Source organism: Cenococcum geophilum, assembly GCF_001692895.1.
Source record: "Cenococcum geophilum 1.58 unplaced genomic scaffold K441scaffold_82, whole genome shotgun sequence".
NCBI lineage: Eukaryota > Fungi > Ascomycota > Dothideomycetes > Gloniales > Gloniaceae > Cenococcum > Cenococcum geophilum.
In genome coordinates this window covers 270,328-290,612 of record NW_027137640.1, presented here as the reverse complement: position 1 = coordinate 290,612, position 20,285 = coordinate 270,328, and the positions used below count along the sequence as shown (strand labels likewise).

Here is a 20,285-nt window from a genome sequence, read left to right as displayed (position 1 = left end):
ATCCTGTTACTAAGCCTAGCATTAATCCCATAGTGTTAGTTAAGACAAGCCGAGATATAACCCGCGCCGTGCTATTAGGCGGTAGGTGTATATTATCCGCGAAGTCCTCTGGTATGTATTAGGTTTAGGCCGATGGCTAAAATAAGCTAACTTATAACCCGCGCCGTGCCATTAGGCGGTAGGTGTATATTGTCTGCGAAGTCCTCTAGAACGAATCCTACCTATTGTCTGGCTACTATGCTGCGATAACCACCCTAATTAATACTAAGCTGTATAAGGAGAAACGAAATCGATTAGGAAGGACCTAACGCTTACACCGTACTACTACCCTAACCCTAAACCGACCATACGATCGCGCTAATATGCCTATAATCGAACCAGATAACCTGTCACGCTAATATACCTACAATATAACTCTCTAACCTATCTATAAACGCCTTATAGACACCCGTTAAGTTTTTATTAATTACTACTATACCTAATTAACCCGAACCTTACTATTAACCTAGATAGTCCCTTAATCTTACGGCCGAATACATCTATAAGTATTATAATTCTATGTATAGGGGTACTAGGAATCTGGGGAGAAATTTAAGTGATTTATAGCACTCTTAATTAGGAGAATAGATTAGGAGAATCATTCTGATTTATGGTACTCTTTAATAGCTCTACAGATAAGCCTATTTATATCTACAACCTTTTATAAACTATTAACGCATTTCTCTTAATAGCTATTTATACAACCTTCCATAAACGAGACAGCCTACCATTACAAAAGCATGTCTTGCCAGTCGTTAACAAGAATCGAAATATCAACACGTACCTTCTTGATACCTCTTTTAATACCTCTCTGAAAACGACCGTATAAGTTCGTCAACGATTAACTGCCTCCCTTACTAATTTAATCGTCTTCTTCTCCACCTACGGTAATCCTTTTCAACTAACACTAAGCTACGCATACTGAGGAACGACCATGGTTGATACTGAGTTATACAAGCTTTGATAACGGAATTGATTTAGACAAACTAGATACCAATCGTGCCGTTACACCTGCAATCTGAATGCAATTCGGACACAATTCGACTGCAAACCAATCAACTAATCGTGCTAATATACCTACGATCTTAATTACCGTCGCGCCGATACGCCTGCGATACGCCTGCAATTTGAATGCGGCCCAAACGTGCTTCAAATACAAACCGACCAACCAATCGTGCCGTTATGCCTATGATCCACCAACCAAACAATCGCGCCGATACGCCTGCGATCACGAACCACGAACTAGACAATGATAGCGCCGATATGCCTGCTATTACAATAGACCCCTACTGCTCTGCCTGCAGCTAACCAACTTCTACTGCCCTGCTTGCAGTAACAACCGTATATAAGGAGGACCTTTGCCCCTTATACGACCCTACCGCTTGCACCATACTACTACCCCCAAATAAACAACGGCTGTGCTGATACGCCTACAGTCTAATTGACCAAATAATCGTGCCAATACGCCTGCGATTAATTGACCAACGATAGCGCCAATACGCCTACTATCTACCATCTGACGCTAGCACCGTACTGCCACTGGACCTCTGCTGCCTCGCCTGCAGCACTATAATCGACTTCTGCTACTCTACCTGCAGCACTATAAACAACTTCTACTGCTTCGCCTGTAGTATCAACTATATACTAGGTAGAGCTTTGCTCCCTAGAAAATGACCTATTACTAGCACCGTACTGCTACTAAATAGATAAGAACTCGTGCCGATATACATGCGAGTAACTCCCTAACCCTCCCACCCTTATTAAACCTTTACGTCAACTTTTTTTAAGAGGGGGACTAGGGGGGCTTTTTTATAACTAGGGGGGCTTTTTTTTATAGCTTGGGGCGCGCTATAATAAAAGGGGGGATAGTAGAGCTAGGAGGTACTAGAGTTCTAGAGGAGGAACAACGACTAACAGAGGGCTCCTAGCGATATACCTCTCGCAGCAGCAGGAGCTGCAGGACGGCTACCTGCCCTACGTTAACTGGGTATAGCAATATACCCCTCACAGGAGCTATAGGACGGCTGCCTGCCTACGTCAACTGGGTATAGCAATATACCCCTTATAGGAGCTATAGGACAGCTGCCTGCCCTACGTCAACTAGGTATAGTGATATACCCTTATAGTAGCAGGAGCTGCAGGACTACTGTAAGTCCTAGGTTAACCAGCATCGCGATTAAGCGCCTAGATGCCAAATTTCTTTTTTTTTCTTTCTCTTTCTTTTTTAATAAGGGGCTTATATAAAGCCTAAGGGCAGGCTTTCTTAAAGGAGGGGATAATGTTACGGTACCGTTACAGACCCTAGTTAGGGGCTCGCTTAGAGACTTGGCGCCTATATATAAACGGGTCCTTTCCTTAACCTTTTCTGCTTCTTAGTTTAGTATCTTTATAATATAGCATTCTATAAGCTTTAGTTTAGAGGCATTTATACAAGCCGTAATATTTACTAAGCTTATTTAAAGATAGACTATTCTTATTTAATCGGCTGTAAAGGAAGCAGGTGGCATTAAGGGCTTACTCTTTTATAATCTAATTAAATACATAGTAGCGAAATAAGGGGTGGTGGCTAAACCGACCGTCCTGATACTTAAGTATATGCTTAGCGTACGCAGCCAGGGTAATTATACGGCTTTGTGGTATATTAAAGTCGGCTTTACTATAAGGAAATAGAGTAGGAAAGGCGCCGCGTATAATAAAACTAGCTAATCGCTCGGAAAGAGGTGTTTACCACATAGTAGGAACCTTTAGGCCCGTTTATAGGTCTTATTAGTATTAAACCTTACACCCTAAAAGTTCTAATTTATTAAGGTTAGGTATTAGATTAGGAACTAAAGTATCCAGTACGTCGTTATTAAATTCGCTGTCTAGTATATTACTGCTAAGCTTAGTAGGCAGAGGATTAATAATAAGAGGACGTTGTATAGGAGCAGTAGGGTAAGCTGTTAGGCCACTAGAATTAGACTCTAACTTATTAATATAAGGTAGCTAATCTAATATAGAGCTATTTTTAGGTAAGCTAGTAAGCCGGGTGCTATATATTTTAATATTATAATAATTAGGATGATTAACCTTTAGAAAGTAAAGCTATTATACTATAGTAGAGCGCCTTACAGTATACCACTTGGTAAACCGCCGACTTAAGTATTTGCTACCCTCTATTACTATAGGCCTTACGACCAGTATATTAAGTTTAGTAGGTAGCCGTGGTAGCTGCCTCTAAGTCTTTAGTGTGTTCTAGCCAAAGTAGCAGACGTAGCCAGTATAGCGATGTTACTAGCCGCGTATACGCACGACTTGCAGATAAACGTATACGCGCGCAATTAGAAGCCCCTCTACCGCGGTAAGTATAGGTAGGAAGCTAGGAATAGGCCCTAGATTGAGCCCGTTGCTTTTACCAAATAGGGAAAAAAGGGTTAGATATTTAAGGCTATTAGCGTCCTTAATATAGGCTTTATATATACCTATATTATCACCCTCCGTAGCTAGGCCCATTTAGAACCACTACTCCTTGCATCAACTACACGTCTCTATACATTTAGCCTGTAGTATACTCCTAAACTTCTTAATTCGCTCCTAATTAATAGCCGAAACGGGTAGTAGTATGGCCGTAGTTGGAGCTTACCGCGAGGGAGCTTGCCGTGAGGGAGCTTGCCGCGAGGGAGCTTGCCGCAAGGAAGGTGGTATTAGTAGTAGGGTAGGTATTGGCGGTAGAGCAGGCATAGGAGCTAGTTCCGGCAAGGACGCATTTAGGCTATCTGGAGTGCCTCTTTTACTATATAGAGCTTTATCTATAGTATATAGCGGAGGAGTAGGCGAGTAAGCTTCACCCCGTCAATTAAGAATGCGGTGCTCCCGTTATATTGCCCTAGTTATCTTCCGCCGTTAAGCCATTTCAGGGGTATCTTAACTGTTCTGGCCGCGAGGCAGGAAGGCGTTCTCGGTATCGTTTTTAGGTAGAGCAGTTCGCTGGCGCCTTGCAGGATAATTCCTAGTAGTAGAACCTAACTCTACAAGAGCTCTCCGCTTATTTAAATTATATTTAGAGGCCTAGAAAAGTAAGTAAAAGTAGAAGTAATATATAGGGAAGACGCGCCTTTAACCGACATAACTGGCACAGCTTTAAAATCTTATTTGAAGGGCCGTCTTTGACAAAGTTAAGGCGGGGCTTATGGATATGGCACTTGCTGCACTCAATTACAGTAGGATCTGCCATATTTATAATATATATTGTGGTATTAATAAAGGTGTCAATAAAAAGGAAGGCGATATTTTGATGTTCATAATATTTTAATGTTCGTCACGTGGATTCTACCATAACTTACCGCGCGCAAGTTTTTTTTCTAACCAATCAAAGGCTGGCTTGGCGAGGGTTTGAAAATTTGGACACCCATACACCTGAAAGTAATAGACCACTCGTACCTCGGGTCAATCATCGCTAGAACTTATCTCAGTAAGCGACTCAGGCGGCAAACGAGATAAATCTCGCTAGTACTTAACTAGTATAGCTTTATATACAACCCCTACTAGCTTTATTAAACCCCTGCTAGCGTTATATAACCCCTGTACTTNNAAGCGCTGTCTCNTTTNCCGTCTGAGGGCCTTTGGTGCGAAAGTNTAAGAGGGTCNACTCGTTAACCNAACGCGACACTGCTAAAGAGTAATATATCTCCACTAGTTAACTAGTTAACTACTATAAAAGGTAATCGATTATATTCTAAGGGCCGCTTTATTTATCTATGTACTTATTTATACATTTTAGCCAATATAAAGTTCTAAAATTACAGGTCGAAATTTCTCGACGCGATATTTTGCGACGACTCGCGAATCCCCTCCCNATGCCCCACNACCCCCCCAGCCTCTTCAACCCCCCACCCCCCCAAGAGCTTCGATAGAGCTTCGAGCTAAGCTTCAAGCAGAGCTTCAATAGAGCTTCGATAGAGTTTCTAGCAGAGCTTCGAGCAGAGCTTCGATAGAGCTTCGAGCAGAGCTTCGGATAGGGCTTCGAGCAGAGCTTCGGATAGAGCTTCGAGCAGAGCTTCGATAAAGCTTCGAGCAGAGCTTCGATAAAGCTTCGAGCAGAGCTTCGAGCAGAGCCTCGAGCAGAGCTTTGAGCAGAGCTTCAAGCAGAGTCTCGAGCAGAGCCTCGAGCAGAGCCTCGAGCAGAGCTTCGAGCAGAGTCTCGAGCAGAGTCTCGAGCAGAGTCTCGAGCAGAGTCTCAGCAGTCTCGAGCAGAGCTTTGAGTAGAGCTTCGATAGAGCTTCGAGTAGAGCTTCGATAGAGCTTCGAGCAGAGCCTCAATAGAGCTCGAGCAGAGCCTTGTGTAGGGCTTTGAGTAGAGCTTTGTGCAAGCGTTTATGCAGACGTTCGTGCAGACGTTTATGGAGACGATGGAGACGTTCGTGTAGACGTTTATAGAGACGATTATAAGCTTCCTAGTATATTAGTGCTGGGGACGCNTCNGTNTCTACCCAAATACTAGAAGCGCGTAACTCGTAAGGAAGTGGTGTTCCCATCGTAAAAAAGTAATCGATTGTAAAGGAGACTAGTCTAACTCGACTCGTTAGCTTATTAGGTTAAATAGGTGTTGTTAGGGTGTTAAATATACGGGAGAGAGTGTCTCCCATACAAAATCGCGAAAATTGAAGTTAAGCGCCATAGAGTTCAGCACTAAACGCCCTCAGACGGCAGGGCAAACTAAAGGTCGGTAGATAGCTGATTGGTTAAAAAAAGTGGCGTTTTTTAGGACGAAGACTAGTGATACTTTAGTACTAGTGAGTGCGCCTTTAGTTTGCCCTTGCCGTCTGAGTCGCTTACTGAGATAAGCTAGAACGCCTGTTAATACTATAGCCAATATATAAGGCTTTATAGTTAACGTTTCTTAGATCACGTAATAGTGAGAATGGGTCAAAATTATTGTAAAGGAAGGTAGAATTGATCGACCTAGTCATGTCGGGGCTCCACAAGTACCCCCCCTTCAAAACGGTAGGTACTGGTGGAATTCACCCAGGTGGACTGCCTAGGTGGCTTAAATTGCTAACAAAACTCGCTGCTATACTACATTTGGGAGCCCAGTCGCGGTTAACGCGAACGCCTCCACTTGGCCAGGTCAGACCTCTTTTTTAGCTGCTAAGACGACCAATCTGCCCAAAATCCACCTGGGGCGTCGAACGGACACCATCTACCAGGTGGATATCGTATCGGTGGCCCGTTCGCGACCAGGTCGGCCCAGGTGGACCCAGGTGGCTTTTTTAGAGCGCCCACCTGGTGGAGTCCACCTGGCCAAAAAAAGTTATCGAACGTATCCTGAACCCGGAATCCAAGGCGGGTCTGGAATCGTGCATCAACAGTGCCATTATCGGAATAAAACGATCGGTATATGCTGATGCAGTGACCCTATATGTTTCCACTGCCCTCCGCTTCGTGCATGAAGTTCGCTGTCTCCGCTAGCCTTTGAGCGTTGCATAATTCACATCACCCAATTTAACATGACCAGTGCGGAAATGAACCGCGATCAAGCTGCTGTGAGAAACAGCCAAACCAATGGTACAAGCAGTGCCGCAGCTTGTGATGTCCCACTCTATATCACCATAGTTGGTGCAGGTATTGGTGGATTAACGGCCGCCATATTCTTACGCCGCCAAGGACACAGGGTCACTGTGCGTCGTTCATGAGAGCCTACGAGAGTCTGGATATCCGTTCTGACTTTCCAGCAGGTCTTGGAGCAATCTCGGCTTGCGAATGAACTCGGTGCTGCGGTTCATTTGGCACCTAACTCAAATGGTCTCCTGAGACGTATTGGCCTCTATGCTGAGGATTATGGGGCCAACCCGATGCAAAGGGTAAGCTAAAAGCAATCGACGTACAGCAAACCCACTAAAAATTTTCGATAGCTCACGGAGTATGATTCTATCGGCAAGCAAACCAGGGCGGTCGATCTCGATGAACCAAATAAAATCTGGCAGCATGTATGCAACCGTACATACTCCTTTGGACTCCCTGTTCTGATGTTTAACCTAGCCATGGCTCCTGTCCCATAGAGTTAGCCTTCATGAAGCCTTGAAGCAAATCGCAACCTCTAGCTCTGGTCAGGGTCCTCCCGTGGAACTAAAAACGTCCTGCAGAGTCGTTGACGTCGACCCATGTACTGCGATAACAACTCTAGATGACGGCAGGGTATTCCAGGGCGACTTCGTAATCGGAGCAGATGGAGTACATGTACGTTAAGTCCAGCCTGGCACCTCTTGCAGAAAGCCTAAATCATGCGTAGTCCAAAACCAGGTCAAAGGTGTCAGGAGGCGGTCTGAAAACGAAGAGCTCGGGAAAGAGCGCCTTTAGGTTTCTAATCCCACGGAAGGTGGCCTTGGATGACCCTGTTACTCGGAAATTTGCTAAAAGACACGGCGAACTGATCATGTGGTATGGGAAAGATCGAAGAGTGGTCATGTATCCTTGTCAGCATAATGAGCTCCTCAATTTTGTTTGCATTCACCCTACAGGAGAATCAGAGCCAGTCAGCACTGAGAAGGGCTGGAATAAGGAAGGCCACAAAAGCACACTTCTTGATGTTTACAAGACATTCGACCCTGCTTTGCTAGCACTTCTAGCTAAAGCGGACTCAGAGACATTGAAAGTATGGGAGCTTCTCGATATGGACACTCTTCCAACGTGGGTTCACGACCGGCTCGCTTTGATGGGAGATGCTGCCCATCCCTTCACTCCCCGTATGTGTCACTATTACTCCCAATCAAGCGTTCCATTTGTACTTACGTGTCCCTAAGACCAAGGACAAGGTGCTGGTCAAGCCATCGAAGATGCGGCGTCTTTGTCTGTGGTTCTACCTGCTGGGACGCAGGTGAGTGAGATATCAGAACGCCTGTGCTTATATGAAAGCTTCAGATACAAGCGTGCACATCAAATCCAGGAGTATTCTCGCATTGCAGGTCGAGATCTGGGCGAGGTCGGGCTGGATAGTGAGTTCCCCTGACTTTCCTGTCTTTTTACACTATAGCCCTGACTAGCTATAGTAATGGAGTACACCAATTATAACTTTGGGCACGATGAATGGGTAAGCCGCATTCTATGTCCCTTGACAGCCGCAACTAGAACAGCCGCCTGCTATACGTGGATAACAAATAATTCCGTGCATATTTCTAACCCTCAGAGTAGGATCACTCCATGAACTTGTTTCGGCGATGGGACTGGTCAAGGAAACCTCATCTGTATTGGCGTATGCCAATCTCTTTTGGACCTATGCCAGGTCCTCGGCAACGATTTAACGGTCAACCTCGTGAAGCCCTTCACTCGACATTTACATCAGCTTCTTTCAAGTTCAAGACGTCTCGAACCTTACTACAGAACTTGTTTCCTTCTCCGTCATTCAGCTTCAAATCCCCGGGAACAGTCGCATATGCAAGCTTCTCTCAAACCACATTGAACAAGATGGAGTGGCTAGGCGGAGCTGGCTACAGACATTTTGGACTCTATATTCATGGAGTTCAATATACTAAAAATAATGGTGAGATTCTGAACGGATCTTTCCTGCCAATCCTTTTTGAGAGTTTAACCGATCCTATTGTGAGTGGGAGGGAGGAGCTGGGTATGCCCAAGCTCTACTGCAGCTTGGATATTCACCGACGGACCACGTCGTATCGGGTACAAGCAGGATGGCAAGGGGCGACCTTCGCTAATTTTACCTTGGAAAATCTGGAAACAGTCGACGCACAAGACGAGAGTGGAACAATTGGTGGCGAATCAGATGATGGAATATTTGCCTATAAATATATTCCACGCGTTGGACGTATTGGAAGCGCAGACAGAGGGCAAGCAGATGTCGAGCATGCTACTTTTGTGCCCCACGCCGAGGATGCAAAGATTGTCCCTTCCACAGTAAAGCACATGCAGAAAGCTAGTAAAGCTAGCATAATGTTTGATCCAATGGACTGGGAGGCATTACCAACCTTACACCATGTTGTATCTCGGCTCGCTGAGATACCCATTTACGAGGTGATTGGCGGCAAAGTAGTAGAAGGAGAGGGTGTCCCTGATGTGTCGGCAGCAAGGCGGATTGATTAATTCGGATATTACTTAGATATCTTATTCGCAATACATAAGTGGCCTCTTTTTACCACTTACACTGTCAACATGCAGTGGGACTTGTTGCAATAATTTGGTATATTATTAAAAAATCCCCTGAGCTTCTTCGGTGAAGTACATACACTTTCATATCCGCAGTTGCACTTATCGTAATCCGCCAGGTCTACTTATCATGTATCTACTAACCAGCATGTCTTCAAGATATAACTTTTGTGAATCACCAAATAGCGAGCAATGTAGAGATATCGAGCATATTCGTCAACCCCATAGGCCCCAGCTAATAGGCCGAGGAGTGGGTTGATAGTGTTTCAGGTCTGATCTGCTCTAGGCACTCAACCGGCCCACATCGGGACAGAGAAATTGTAGTGTGATCCGGATTGGCAAAATTCGCCTGAATCTTATATTAAGCTGCTTGTCTCTGGTACACCTTTGTAGAAATTCACACCAGACGAATCCCGTTCTAGGGTGATTATTAAAAATTATGTCTCAGTCAAAAGACTTGCGAAATATCAACCGTTTCATTACCAGCCACACACCCGAGGGTAAAACGATATTCTCATCCACAATTGCACCAGAGGCTCCGTTTAAAGCACTGCCAGACGGCGCCGAGTTCGCTCTTTGCTATGCGACCAACCGATTTCCCGTGCAGATGCAGGACGATACCGATATCTCAACATACAAAAATTTCATGACCGACCTGCCAGGAATCACCATCTCGACTGGTTCTATCTTGCGAGTCGTAGACATGATGCCCGGTGCACTTTCGCCAATGCATAGAACTGTCAGCTTGGACTACGGTGTGGTATTGGAAGGGGAGGTCGAACTTATCCTGGATTCTGGGGAGAAAAGGCTGATGAAGAGAGGAGATATATCGGTGCAAAGGGGGACAAACCACGCCTGGAAGAATACAAGCGATACGAAATGGGCGAGAATGCTCTACGTATTGCTGGGATCAGAGCCACTTGTCATCGGAGGACAGACTCTCGAGGAGGATACATCAACAATTCCTGGGGTAAAAGCATCCAAGTAAACTGCGCTTTCGTCAATAGAATTTAGAATATGGAGACTACAAATACAGCTGTTTTGATGGAAGCAGGAAATGTGCTTCAACCGCGCAATCCACCTCGGCATGTGGGCACCCGATCCTACATCTCTCAGTAATCTCACGCGCGAGAGCCCGTTACCGTTACCGTTACAACCTAAAAACCGTTGCTGCTTGTATAGTCATGCTAGATATGAGAGCAAAACCGAAAGGTTTTGTACACATAGAGGACTTTCGGGTAGTTTGCATCGTTGGAGTGTACAGTCACCAAATACTCGATGGTCTATTATTGGAAACTCCTCGTTTTTAACTATACTGGTTGCAGAATAGCTACGAAGAACTTCAGCGTAATGCTTGCAACATCAAACACGTCAAATAATCAAGCCAGAAACGTAGGCTTCCCTAGAAAATGCCGTCTCCATGGAACTTTAGGGGTTTGTTATTGCAGGCTGCAGCGTGTCAGTGCGTTACTTGTGTCAGTATGTAGGCTAACGCCGGAAGCGGAGCTGCGGCTTTGACGTCCCCTGTTCTTCCCTGCGCTGTACCTCTTCTTCCCCGCTTCTTTGAACTTCAACGCCCAGTCCAGTCAGTGAGGTTCGAGCAGTGATGGAATATCAGCCACAATGGAACCATTGACTCCACATACAGATGCCTCCAAGGGGTTTTATCAGTGTGGAGAGTGTCATCGAAGTTATAGTCGAATCGACCATCTTGCGCGTCATGTCCGCTCACGTCAGTGTTTTCAGTTTTGGCTATTATGCTCATATTGACATGCTCATTTCAGATATGCAAGAGAAACCTTTCGAATGTACGGTCTGTAACAAAGGCTTTGGGAGACCGTAAGTGAAGTGTTTAAATCGCGAAAAGAGATTTTTGTTAATTACAGCACAGGGATCTTTTGAAAAGGCATGCTTCATGCCACGAAACACATAGAGATCAGAAGCGGCAGAAGCGTCAAGTTGGGCTGTCTTCTAGAGTTGCTCAAGCTTGTAAAGCCTGCGCAAACGCAAAATTAAAGTGCGACAACCCCCTCCCTTTTCCGGATCTATTTGTGGTTGCACAGCTCTACATATATTAAAATCATGATTTGCTTTATAGATGCGAAGATGAAAAGCCTTGTAAAAGATGTCAGCAAAAGAAGATTGTGTGCGAAAATGTCGAGAGTCGCACTGGAAACAACCAGCCCGCCAGCCGACAGCCTTCTCAAGTTATTCAAAGCAACACGGGCTCAACTGGTCATAGCTGTTTTATTACTCTAGGCAACGAGCAGATACCCACACCAGAGCCAACTGCCATGCAAGGTCTGTAGCTGGGCCTATTCTATATGTCCGTATTCTAAATTTAAGGCAGATGGACATACGCCGAGGACTGTTCGAGAGGACCTAGTGGTTGTGCGACCACTTGATATTGACGAAAATTACTTTTCCGACTTTCTTAGAGATATCTTGATGCCGGGGAACATAGAACCTTTCCCGAATAGTGACTCAAATGGTTGGACAAGTAATCAAGAATTTGGAGCCCGTGATGTCCTTGACTTTGCAGTTGAGGGAAACCTGGACTTCAATTCAGAAGACTTCACAATGCTTGATGAATTCAATGGCAAACCAATGCCCGGACTTGATTTTGAGCCTATCATGGAGCGAGAACTTAATGAACTACCTGGCCCAGAATCTACAGATGCCCGGAAACGCATGGCTTTGGGAACTGAAGCTTTCCAAAGGTCCCCACTGTCACGTTGGCTACCAGCTGAACAAGACAATGCCTTCGCGGAGCAACACAACCTTTCAATTTGCACGAACGATGCAGAGTCTCCTGACAAAAAACTTAAGCTCGACAGACGCACACTATCCGCAAGTCTAGATCAGGCTGCTAGGGACCAGATCCTTGCTATGGTTTTAGAGTTCTGTGGTCCCACAAATGTTTCTCAAGCAGTCACGGCTTTCCCTACCGTTGAGCTTCTCGACGATTTGATGCAAAGCTTTTTTAATCAACATTGTTCTCAAGTCGACTCATGGATTCACTTGGCAAGCTTTTCCCCGAACTCTCAGAGGCCAGAGCTATTAGCTGCGATGGTGGCCACAGGTGCGGTTTATACTGGTATAAAAGCTTTACAGAAACTTGGGTTCGCAATTCGCGAGTCTGTACGGTTGGCGATTCCGAAACGATGTGATATGGCGAACTCTATTACGAGAGACCTATCTATCCTTCAGGCTCTGATGCTTGAGCTTGAAGTTGGGCTTTGGAGTGGTAACAGGCGAAAGATGGAGATTGCGGAAAGTCACAACCAGGTACTCTTAACGGTCAGTACCTTGAAACTTGCTTTATGTTGACCTGAGGAATACTAATTTGGCTGCTCAGATGCTACGACGAGCAGGGAAATTCCAACGGTCAAGAACTGTCTCTGTTAGACCCCTCCCCGAAGATACCGGGGAAGTACTTCATGCCAAATGGCTTGAGTGGGTCGAGCAAGAGTCATATAAGCGACTAGTCTTCCATGCGATGCTCCACGATGCCCATGCCTCCATGTCGCTCCTTATGAATCCGTTGGTATCTTACGCAGAGTTATCCTTATCGTTACCAGAGCAACGCGAGTTATGGGCTGCAGAGAATGCAGAGAAATGGAAAGCTCTGTATGTTGCGAGCTTAAAAGGAATACCTGATAGGTTACCCTCCCCAGTAGAATGTATCCAGGACTCCACAGTTCTTCCCTCCGTTCAGGAATTTTGTGATCTTCAGTTCTCCAGTCTTATCATTTTACACGGCTTTTGGGGGATGATCTGGGAGTACATCCAAATGAATTCTATTATGAAAGCCAGAGCGGAGAAAAACACCGGATCCTTAATTATGACATCAAGACATAAGGACCTCTTACAAAACCTGCAACATTTCCGTATGAGCATGGAAGAATGGAAATGCAAACCTTCTTCTGAGGCTGTCCTCATCCTTGAGCTCCTTTTCCTGTATCTTCACATGTCTTTAGAAGACATACAACTATTTGCAGGAAAAGAGGAGAAGGATGAGGCTCGCCGTGTCTTCCCGTCACTCGTACAATGGATTGGCTCTGAATGTTCTCGTCAAGCCGTGTGGCATGCAGGCCAAGTTTTGCGAGTAGCAAAGGCTTTCCCCCCTAGTCACCTCCGCGATTTCTATGGAATTGCTGTATATCACGCTAGTCTGGCGTTCTGGGCCTTCGGGGTAATTTCGCAAGCCAACTCTATCCGGAACCATTCAGCTGGCCCGACAGTGGAAATGAACAGTCCTATTGCACAAGAAGTAAGATTAGATGGTAATGAGACAGCGGATGTTCAACGCTTCATTGCCTTTGGCCGTGGGCATGCGAACATTGGGGATACGGACACACCTAAAATTGCAACTCTGAGCGATCCTGAAGCGGTGATGAACATTATGTTAGAAACCTTGACAACAAACTTTATGCGCGACATGCAAGAAGAAGCACTCCCATCACTTATAGAGAATTTGGTGCAATTGATGCGGGATCTTGGAAAGGCAGCTGGGGCAGTTCAGCGTTGAGTCGCAGACATAGGAAGACTCATGTCATTAAAATGCCTTCCATTCATGAGAACCGAACCGTCCTCTTATTGGTAAATTATTCCTAATCCGTCTTATTTAGGGTCAGTCTACGAAGAGACCTCCGTTGGCAAACAAGTGCTCTCCATTGATCCACCTCGCTCGTTCTTCACACAGAAATCCAACTGCAAATGCAATTTCACTTGGATCAGCCATTCTTTGGGCGACAGGAGTAGCGTCGATGGTCGGCTGCAGGATCTTCATCATCTCGTCGCCAGCTTTCTGAAATCCCTCAGTCATTGTAGGACCTGGCGAAACTGCATTGACAGTACAACCGTACTTCGGCGGCAGCTCCTTGGCCCAGCATTTTGTGAAGGAATCCACCATCCCCTTCGTCCCAGCATACAAAGTTTGCATCACTGGCGGACTACGGGACGAGATGCTCACGATATTTACTATGCGGCCTGATCCATGAGTGAAATGCTTCAGGGCCGCTTGGGTGAGGAGAAATACTCCTCTACCGTTGAGATTCACGAGTTGATCCCAATGATCGAGGGTCTGTTCTTCGAAAGGAAGGTTGATAGCAAGAGCTGCATTGTTGACGACAATGTCAAGGCGTCCATATTCTGCGATTGTTTTGTCGACAAGCATTTGTGGGCCTGTTGTTGTAGATAGGTCCGCTTCGACAGCAATGCTGCGCGCCGGCAAGGTTGAAGCTAGCGTTTGTGCTTCTGATTGGAGAGGCGGGAAGGGATAATTGATAACTACGTAAGCCCCGCGACTAGATAATTCTCTCGCAATAGCTGCCCCAATCCCTAAGGGTTGGTTAATAAAAATATAATTGAGCCAATAATTCAAGAACCTTATTTACATACCAGAATTGGACCCAGATACTATTGCAACCTTTGCGGCAAGTGTTTGGTCGACCATCGTATAATATTAACGAGACAAAATGAAACACCGACGATTAAGATGTGACATGAGTATTATCCTAAGGATATGTATAGCGAGAATATTTCCTGTATCGCCTGATGTTTGTTCTTTACATTTGAAGAAGATACGACTTCACTGGGTTCTCGACGAACGGTAAGCTCGCTTTGGGGACCGACCCCCGATGCATTACGTACCACTACACTCCTACGGAAGCTACGCCGACAGCGCCCACATCGAAGCCGACGGCGTTTGGGAACGGAGGACAGCGGCGTGCACCAAATCGTCCTGGTGGATATCGCAAATCTGATACCTTGAAACGCGTCTACTATGCGCTAAGCGTTTTTATTTTATTTTATTTAATATCCGTTGTATTATACTACGTACAATACTGCGCATGCAGCCTCTAGGCTATGGCGCTATAGTTCTATATATATAAATCCTTTTAGGCAGCTTAACATGTACTAGTAGCATGTCCTAATAGGGCCGTCGTCTACCTTTCGTCTCCGCCGTCGTCTACCTTTCGTCCTCCGCCGTCGTCGCTAGGGCGTCGCTGGCTATATAGCCCCTGAAGACGCGTCACCGCGACGCGTTACCACCGCAACCAACCATTCTACTACAACCAGTCTGCTGCAGACAGCCTTCCCTACAACCAGTCTACTATAGACAGCCTTCTCTGCAACTAGTCTACTACAGATAGCCCTCCCTACAGCTAGTCTACTGCAGACAGCCAATCTGCCGCACGGCAAGGGCGCCGCAGACGCACCGCAGACGCCACCGCAGACGACCTCTACCAGTCTACAGCCATCGCGCTGTAGACGACCTCTACCACAACTAGTCTGCAGCCATCGCGCTGTAGACGACCTCTACCACAACCAGTCTGCAGCCCGCGCTACAGACGACCTCTACCACAACCACCACTACCACAACCACTACTACTACTACTACTACTACTACTACTACTACCACCACAATATACCACACAGCACCGCACTGTAGGCGTACCGCAGATGCACCAAGGGTAGCTATAGTAGGGGGAAAGGGGCCGGCCCGTGTTACTTTAGCACGTAAAATATAAGGTGTATGGGCGAATTGGTATTTATACCCTATACAGACAACCTCGTGAAAAATTTCCAATGGGAGTGGGTTTATGTAACGAGGTTCGCCCTTATAAAATACCATTAGTAGGTTACTTTTGGGGAGAGTACCTACTAATTCCTAATTCCCTACCCTTTTTTTAAGCAAGGAGAAGAAATAGGGTACAGAATTCCAAAAAAAAGTCGTATAGGGGTAATTGGTAGCTGCTTCCAAGCTAGCAAGCTATTAGGTTTCTCTTATTCTTATATATAAACCTATTTTATTAAAATTAAAATCTATCTTTTAGAGCGCTTTTTCTACTCTAGGAACGGCAGAATATGGCAGAAATAGATAAAAGAGCTAGGATTTCCTTGGTGCGAAACTGGATATTAGTAAGCAAAATACCAAAATGAAAAAACACTAGTAGCTAGAGCTCCCCTAGCATTTTAAAACCGGGCTGGAGTGTCCACTTAGTTACTAGTGCATGTTAAGCTGCCTTAGAAGGATTTATGTATATAGGACTATAGCGCCATAGCCTAGAGGCTGCATGCGTAGTATTGTACGTAGTATAATATAACGGATATAAAATAAAATATAAAAATGTCCTACAGTCGTTTAAGAAATGTCGGGAACTCGCTTAGGACGCGAAAGAGCCGCATCGCCCCCCACCAAAATTTGTAAGAGGGGCTATTCTTTTAATTTTAACCACCCATAATGCATTAACTGTGACGATGGCTCTGGAAGAGTCCTCCACATACGTCTACACGCGTTTCCTGCTTACATAGGCAGAGTCCCTTCTTGTTCGGTCTCCGCAGCAACTACTTCGGTATCCGTAGTAGTCACCCCGGACCCCGTAGATATAGGCCTATATCAAGGCCTATATTCCTCGTAGTTAGATTCTATAGCTTCATTCATTCATTCAATATCATTCAGTTCATCAAACTGCCTACTATAAGTGCCCAAATATTGAAGCTGGCGCGTTACCTGGTTAAGTTAATTATATAGAAATTTTGGTGTTGCAACTTGTAGCGCTAGATCTATAGCAGAACTATAGCTTCAAGATTGGTACGCTGGTAGAATTAGGTCTCTAATCTCAAAGTTCAAGCTTTAAGCAATTGAGATAGTATTTATCTATTTATCTACAATATATCCTGCTTCTTTAAAGTGGGCTTCTGCGTGCGTACTATATACTTAACTAATAGCAAAATGTAAGAAGCTCTTGAAGCTCTTAAAGTCCTTAACTAGCCGCTGGTTCCTTCTGATCCAAGCCTTAATATCATTAAATGTAGCCTTAATAGGATTGTAATCTGGCGGGTATAGTAGTAGGAATTTTAATAAGACGCTATGCTGCTTACAAAGCTCTTAAAGCCGTGTCGATTTGTGGATTTCCGCGTTGTTAAAAATAAGGACTAATCTTGGCCCTAGATAAGATAAACAATAAAGTAGTACCTGCTCCTCTATAAAGGCTTTAAATATCGCGGAGGTAATAGAGCCTTAAAAGATGTTATAGCTAGGATATCCGTCGACCGCTAATGCTGGTAGGATGCTCTACCTCTTTAACCTCTTAAGCGGGCGTGATACACCGCATTTAGTCCCTTTTAGTAACTAGCCGTACTTCCTATTACTAGTCCTCTCGTTTGCCGCTAACTTATTAAGAAATATAAGCTACTCTACTGTCTAGCTTTTTTAGATACCAATTTAGGTGTTATGGAGGAGGCTACTCCTCTTAGCTGCCTAAGCTCTAACTATCTTCCGCGACCAGTAATTCCTCTTAAGGATATTGTGAATAGTTATAGTAGAGACTTGGGCGTCAAACTCGTTAAATAGGAAGGTCTGCATCTTATCTAAATACGCGGTTGGCTGGTCTTTAAGGAAGTTAAGAAGCCTCTATAAAACTAGTTAGTAAAAAGCTTAACACTATAACGTAATATATTACCATTTCTTGGTAAGGGAGTAGAGCTCTTAGTTACCTAAGGACAACAGTAGGAGGAGCGTACGGTTCGCCCCAAATATTAAGGTTTAATTATATCTTATAAATCGTCTTCTTGCCCACCTTTACAGCCTCTACAATAGCTAGTACCGCCTTGCCAGCTTTAATACAAATCCTAATTCTATGAACAACTTTATCTGGAAGGCGGCGGCCCATAATAACTATAAGCTTTGCAGTGTGTGGGAATTGAACGAGCGACTTGATTGTAAATCTATGGGTATCAAGTGGAATATATACATGAAATGGTAGCTGAAATGGGAACAGTGATCTGTAAGCAATATTGATCTGCAATCAATATATAGGGTGGCGTTGAGGCTGTCTCGGCAGCACCCGTAGTCGGTTACAATAACTTTAATTGTGGTGGTTAAAATCGAAAGAATTGCCCCTCATACAAATTTTGGTGGGGGGCGATGCGGCTCTTTCGCGTCCTAAGCGAGTTCCCGATATTTCTTAAACGACTATAATAGTTTATAAACCTTTAGACTAGGGGTTTACTAGTCCTTAGTAAAATACTAGGTTACTAATAACTAATAGGTGGTTTAGAAAAAATAGAAAAGAATATAAGAAATTAAGAAACCCTAACGCCTATCTATATCCTATTTGTAGTTTATTCTATCCTTTTGCTCTTTAATATTTATCTACTAAAATTCTAGTAGGAGTTACCTCCTAAGAATCCTACTGTTATTAGCCACTTTTTAGTAACTATTCCTGTCCTATTTAGAAATAAAAAGAGCGCCTCTATTAATAATAAGCTATAATATTACTTATATAAGCGTTATATAAGAACACCCTAGAAGAACCCTACGGCTTTACGCAGTGTATTAGATGGTATTAGCTAGTATATTAACTAGTATATTAGATAGTATTAGCCAGTATATTGGCTAGTGTATTAGGTAACGTATTAGAATATAAGCTAGAACGTAGATGTTCTAAAACTAGGGTCTTCTAGGTATATAAAGACTCGATCCCCTATAAATAGACATTATTAATCGTATTAAGTTCACCTACTTCACTTACTTCACTATATTGTTTACCCTGTCGTCCTTTAACCTCCGCTTACCTAAACTAATAACCTTTCTTCCTTTCTTTATATAAAATAGTTTTTTTAGGGAGAGAGAAGATCCTAATTGCCTTTATATCTCCTTTCTCTCTCCTCTATATTTTTATTTATTTTTATTTTTATATCCATTATATTATACTATATACAATACTACGTATATAGCCTTTAGCTATAGCGCTATAGTTTTAGATATATAAATCCTTTCTAAGCAGCTTAATATATACTAGTAGCTATATCCTAGTAGTTTATAAACCCCTAAACTAGGAGTTTATAGTTCCTTAGTAAGACACTAAGTTACTATAACTATTAGGGAATAAGAAAATGGTAGGAAAACCTATAAGAAATCCTAATCCCTATTCCTATCCTTTTGCAATTTATTTCTATTCTTTTGCTCTCTACTATCCTTTTAAAAGCCTAATAGGAGTTACCTCCTTCTAAAATCCTATTAATTTTATTCTTCTATAGAATCTTCTATGCTGGTACTATCTACTAGCTTAGCTGCTTTAAGAATCTTATAGTCTTTACTATTAGTAAAGTGTTTTTCCTTATAATTAATATAAAGAGGGGTAGTGTGTTTATAGGGTTGCCAATTACTATTAGGTAGGACAGTAGTGGTTTTTAGATAAATGTGCAGCCGTATAGAATCTGCAGGCCCTATTAGAGCATCTATCTCCAATATAGCCAAATTTTTAGTAGCTAGTGTACTGCGTAGTAGGAGAGACTTTAAGGTACTTTACTACCTTAGTAGCTATACTTGCAATTAATATCTCTTTTTACTTAAGGATTTCTTGTTTTTTCTTTCTTTATTCTTTATAGTAAAAACTATAGAGCTAAATCTAGTCTGTGGATTATATTTTTTTTTACTAAATAATATCTATCTAGGTAGTCCTTATATCCATATAGGATTAAAGGTCTTAATTTCTTCTTTTAGAAGCTTAGAGCCTTCTTCTCCTAGAAAAGGTAGGGTAGGAACCCTATAGGCTAAAATTTAAACCCATAGTTCTAGTTTTTATTCTCTTTAAAAAGTAAAGCAGTTATACTAGATCTCCTTATATTTAACTAGGAAATCTATATTATACTCTTCTATAGTTATAAGGAGGATATTTTATTTTCCTTTAGTTCTAGCTATATACGCTAGTACTGGCTTTTTAACTTATGGTTTTAATGCAAATAGTTAATTAACTTTGTTTTATATAGAGAATGTATCTAAGAATTAGTTCTTTTCGTCTATAATTAGAACTAGCTTTCTTTCTTATAGCTACTTTTTCTTACTTCTAGTAGAGGTAGAGGTAGAGCTAGGCGTGCTACTAGTTACCCTACTAAAAAAAGAAGGGGTAGGTAATAAGAAAGTGTCAATGATGATCTCTAATGTTGCTTATGTAAGCATTACATAAGAACACCCTAGAAGAACCCTACGGCTTTACGCGGTATATTAGATGGTATCAGCTAGTGTATCAACTAGTGTATCAACTAGTGTATTAACTAGTGTATCAGATGGTATCAGCCAGTGTATTAGCCAGTGTATT

General features: G+C 43.5%; 3 protein-coding genes across 3 annotated transcripts; 2 read left to right on the top strand and 1 right to left on the bottom strand.

Moving 5' to 3' along the window:
• Positions 1-6,524: 6,524 nt before the first annotated feature.
• K441DRAFT_709256 (FAD-binding domain-containing protein) lies at positions 6,525-10,162 on the top strand (the record flags this gene model as incomplete). The annotated part of the gene is made up of 9 exons (XM_067653838.1): positions 6,525-6,695; positions 6,753-6,878; positions 6,930-7,004; positions 7,057-7,254; positions 7,307-7,760; positions 7,818-8,009; positions 8,064-8,104; positions 8,206-9,057; positions 9,623-10,162. The coding sequence occupies 9 exons, from the start codon at positions 6,525-6,527 to the stop codon at positions 10,160-10,162; spliced, it is 2,649 nt and encodes an 882-aa protein (XP_067497166.1).
• A 635-nt stretch (positions 10,163-10,797) lies between these two features.
• On the top strand, positions 10,798-13,705 carry K441DRAFT_593019 (uncharacterized protein; the record flags this gene model as incomplete). Its single annotated transcript, XM_067644908.1, has 6 exons — positions 10,798-10,906; positions 10,959-11,013; positions 11,066-11,191; positions 11,273-11,475; positions 11,561-12,474; positions 12,533-13,705. 6 exons carry the CDS (start codon positions 10,798-10,800, stop codon positions 13,703-13,705), a joined length of 2,580 nt encoding a protein of 859 aa, XP_067497165.1.
• Positions 13,700-14,659, bottom strand: K441DRAFT_648103 (short chain dehydrogenase). Its single transcript, XM_067646881.1, has 2 exons — positions 14,578-14,659; positions 13,700-14,517 (listed from the first exon to the last, which is right to left on the bottom strand). The coding sequence occupies exons 1-2, from the start codon at positions 14,630-14,632 to the stop codon at positions 13,808-13,810; spliced, it is 765 nt and encodes a 254-aa protein (XP_067497164.1). The 5' UTR covers positions 14,633-14,659; the 3' UTR covers positions 13,700-13,807.
• Positions 14,660-20,285: the final 5,626 nt, after the last annotated feature.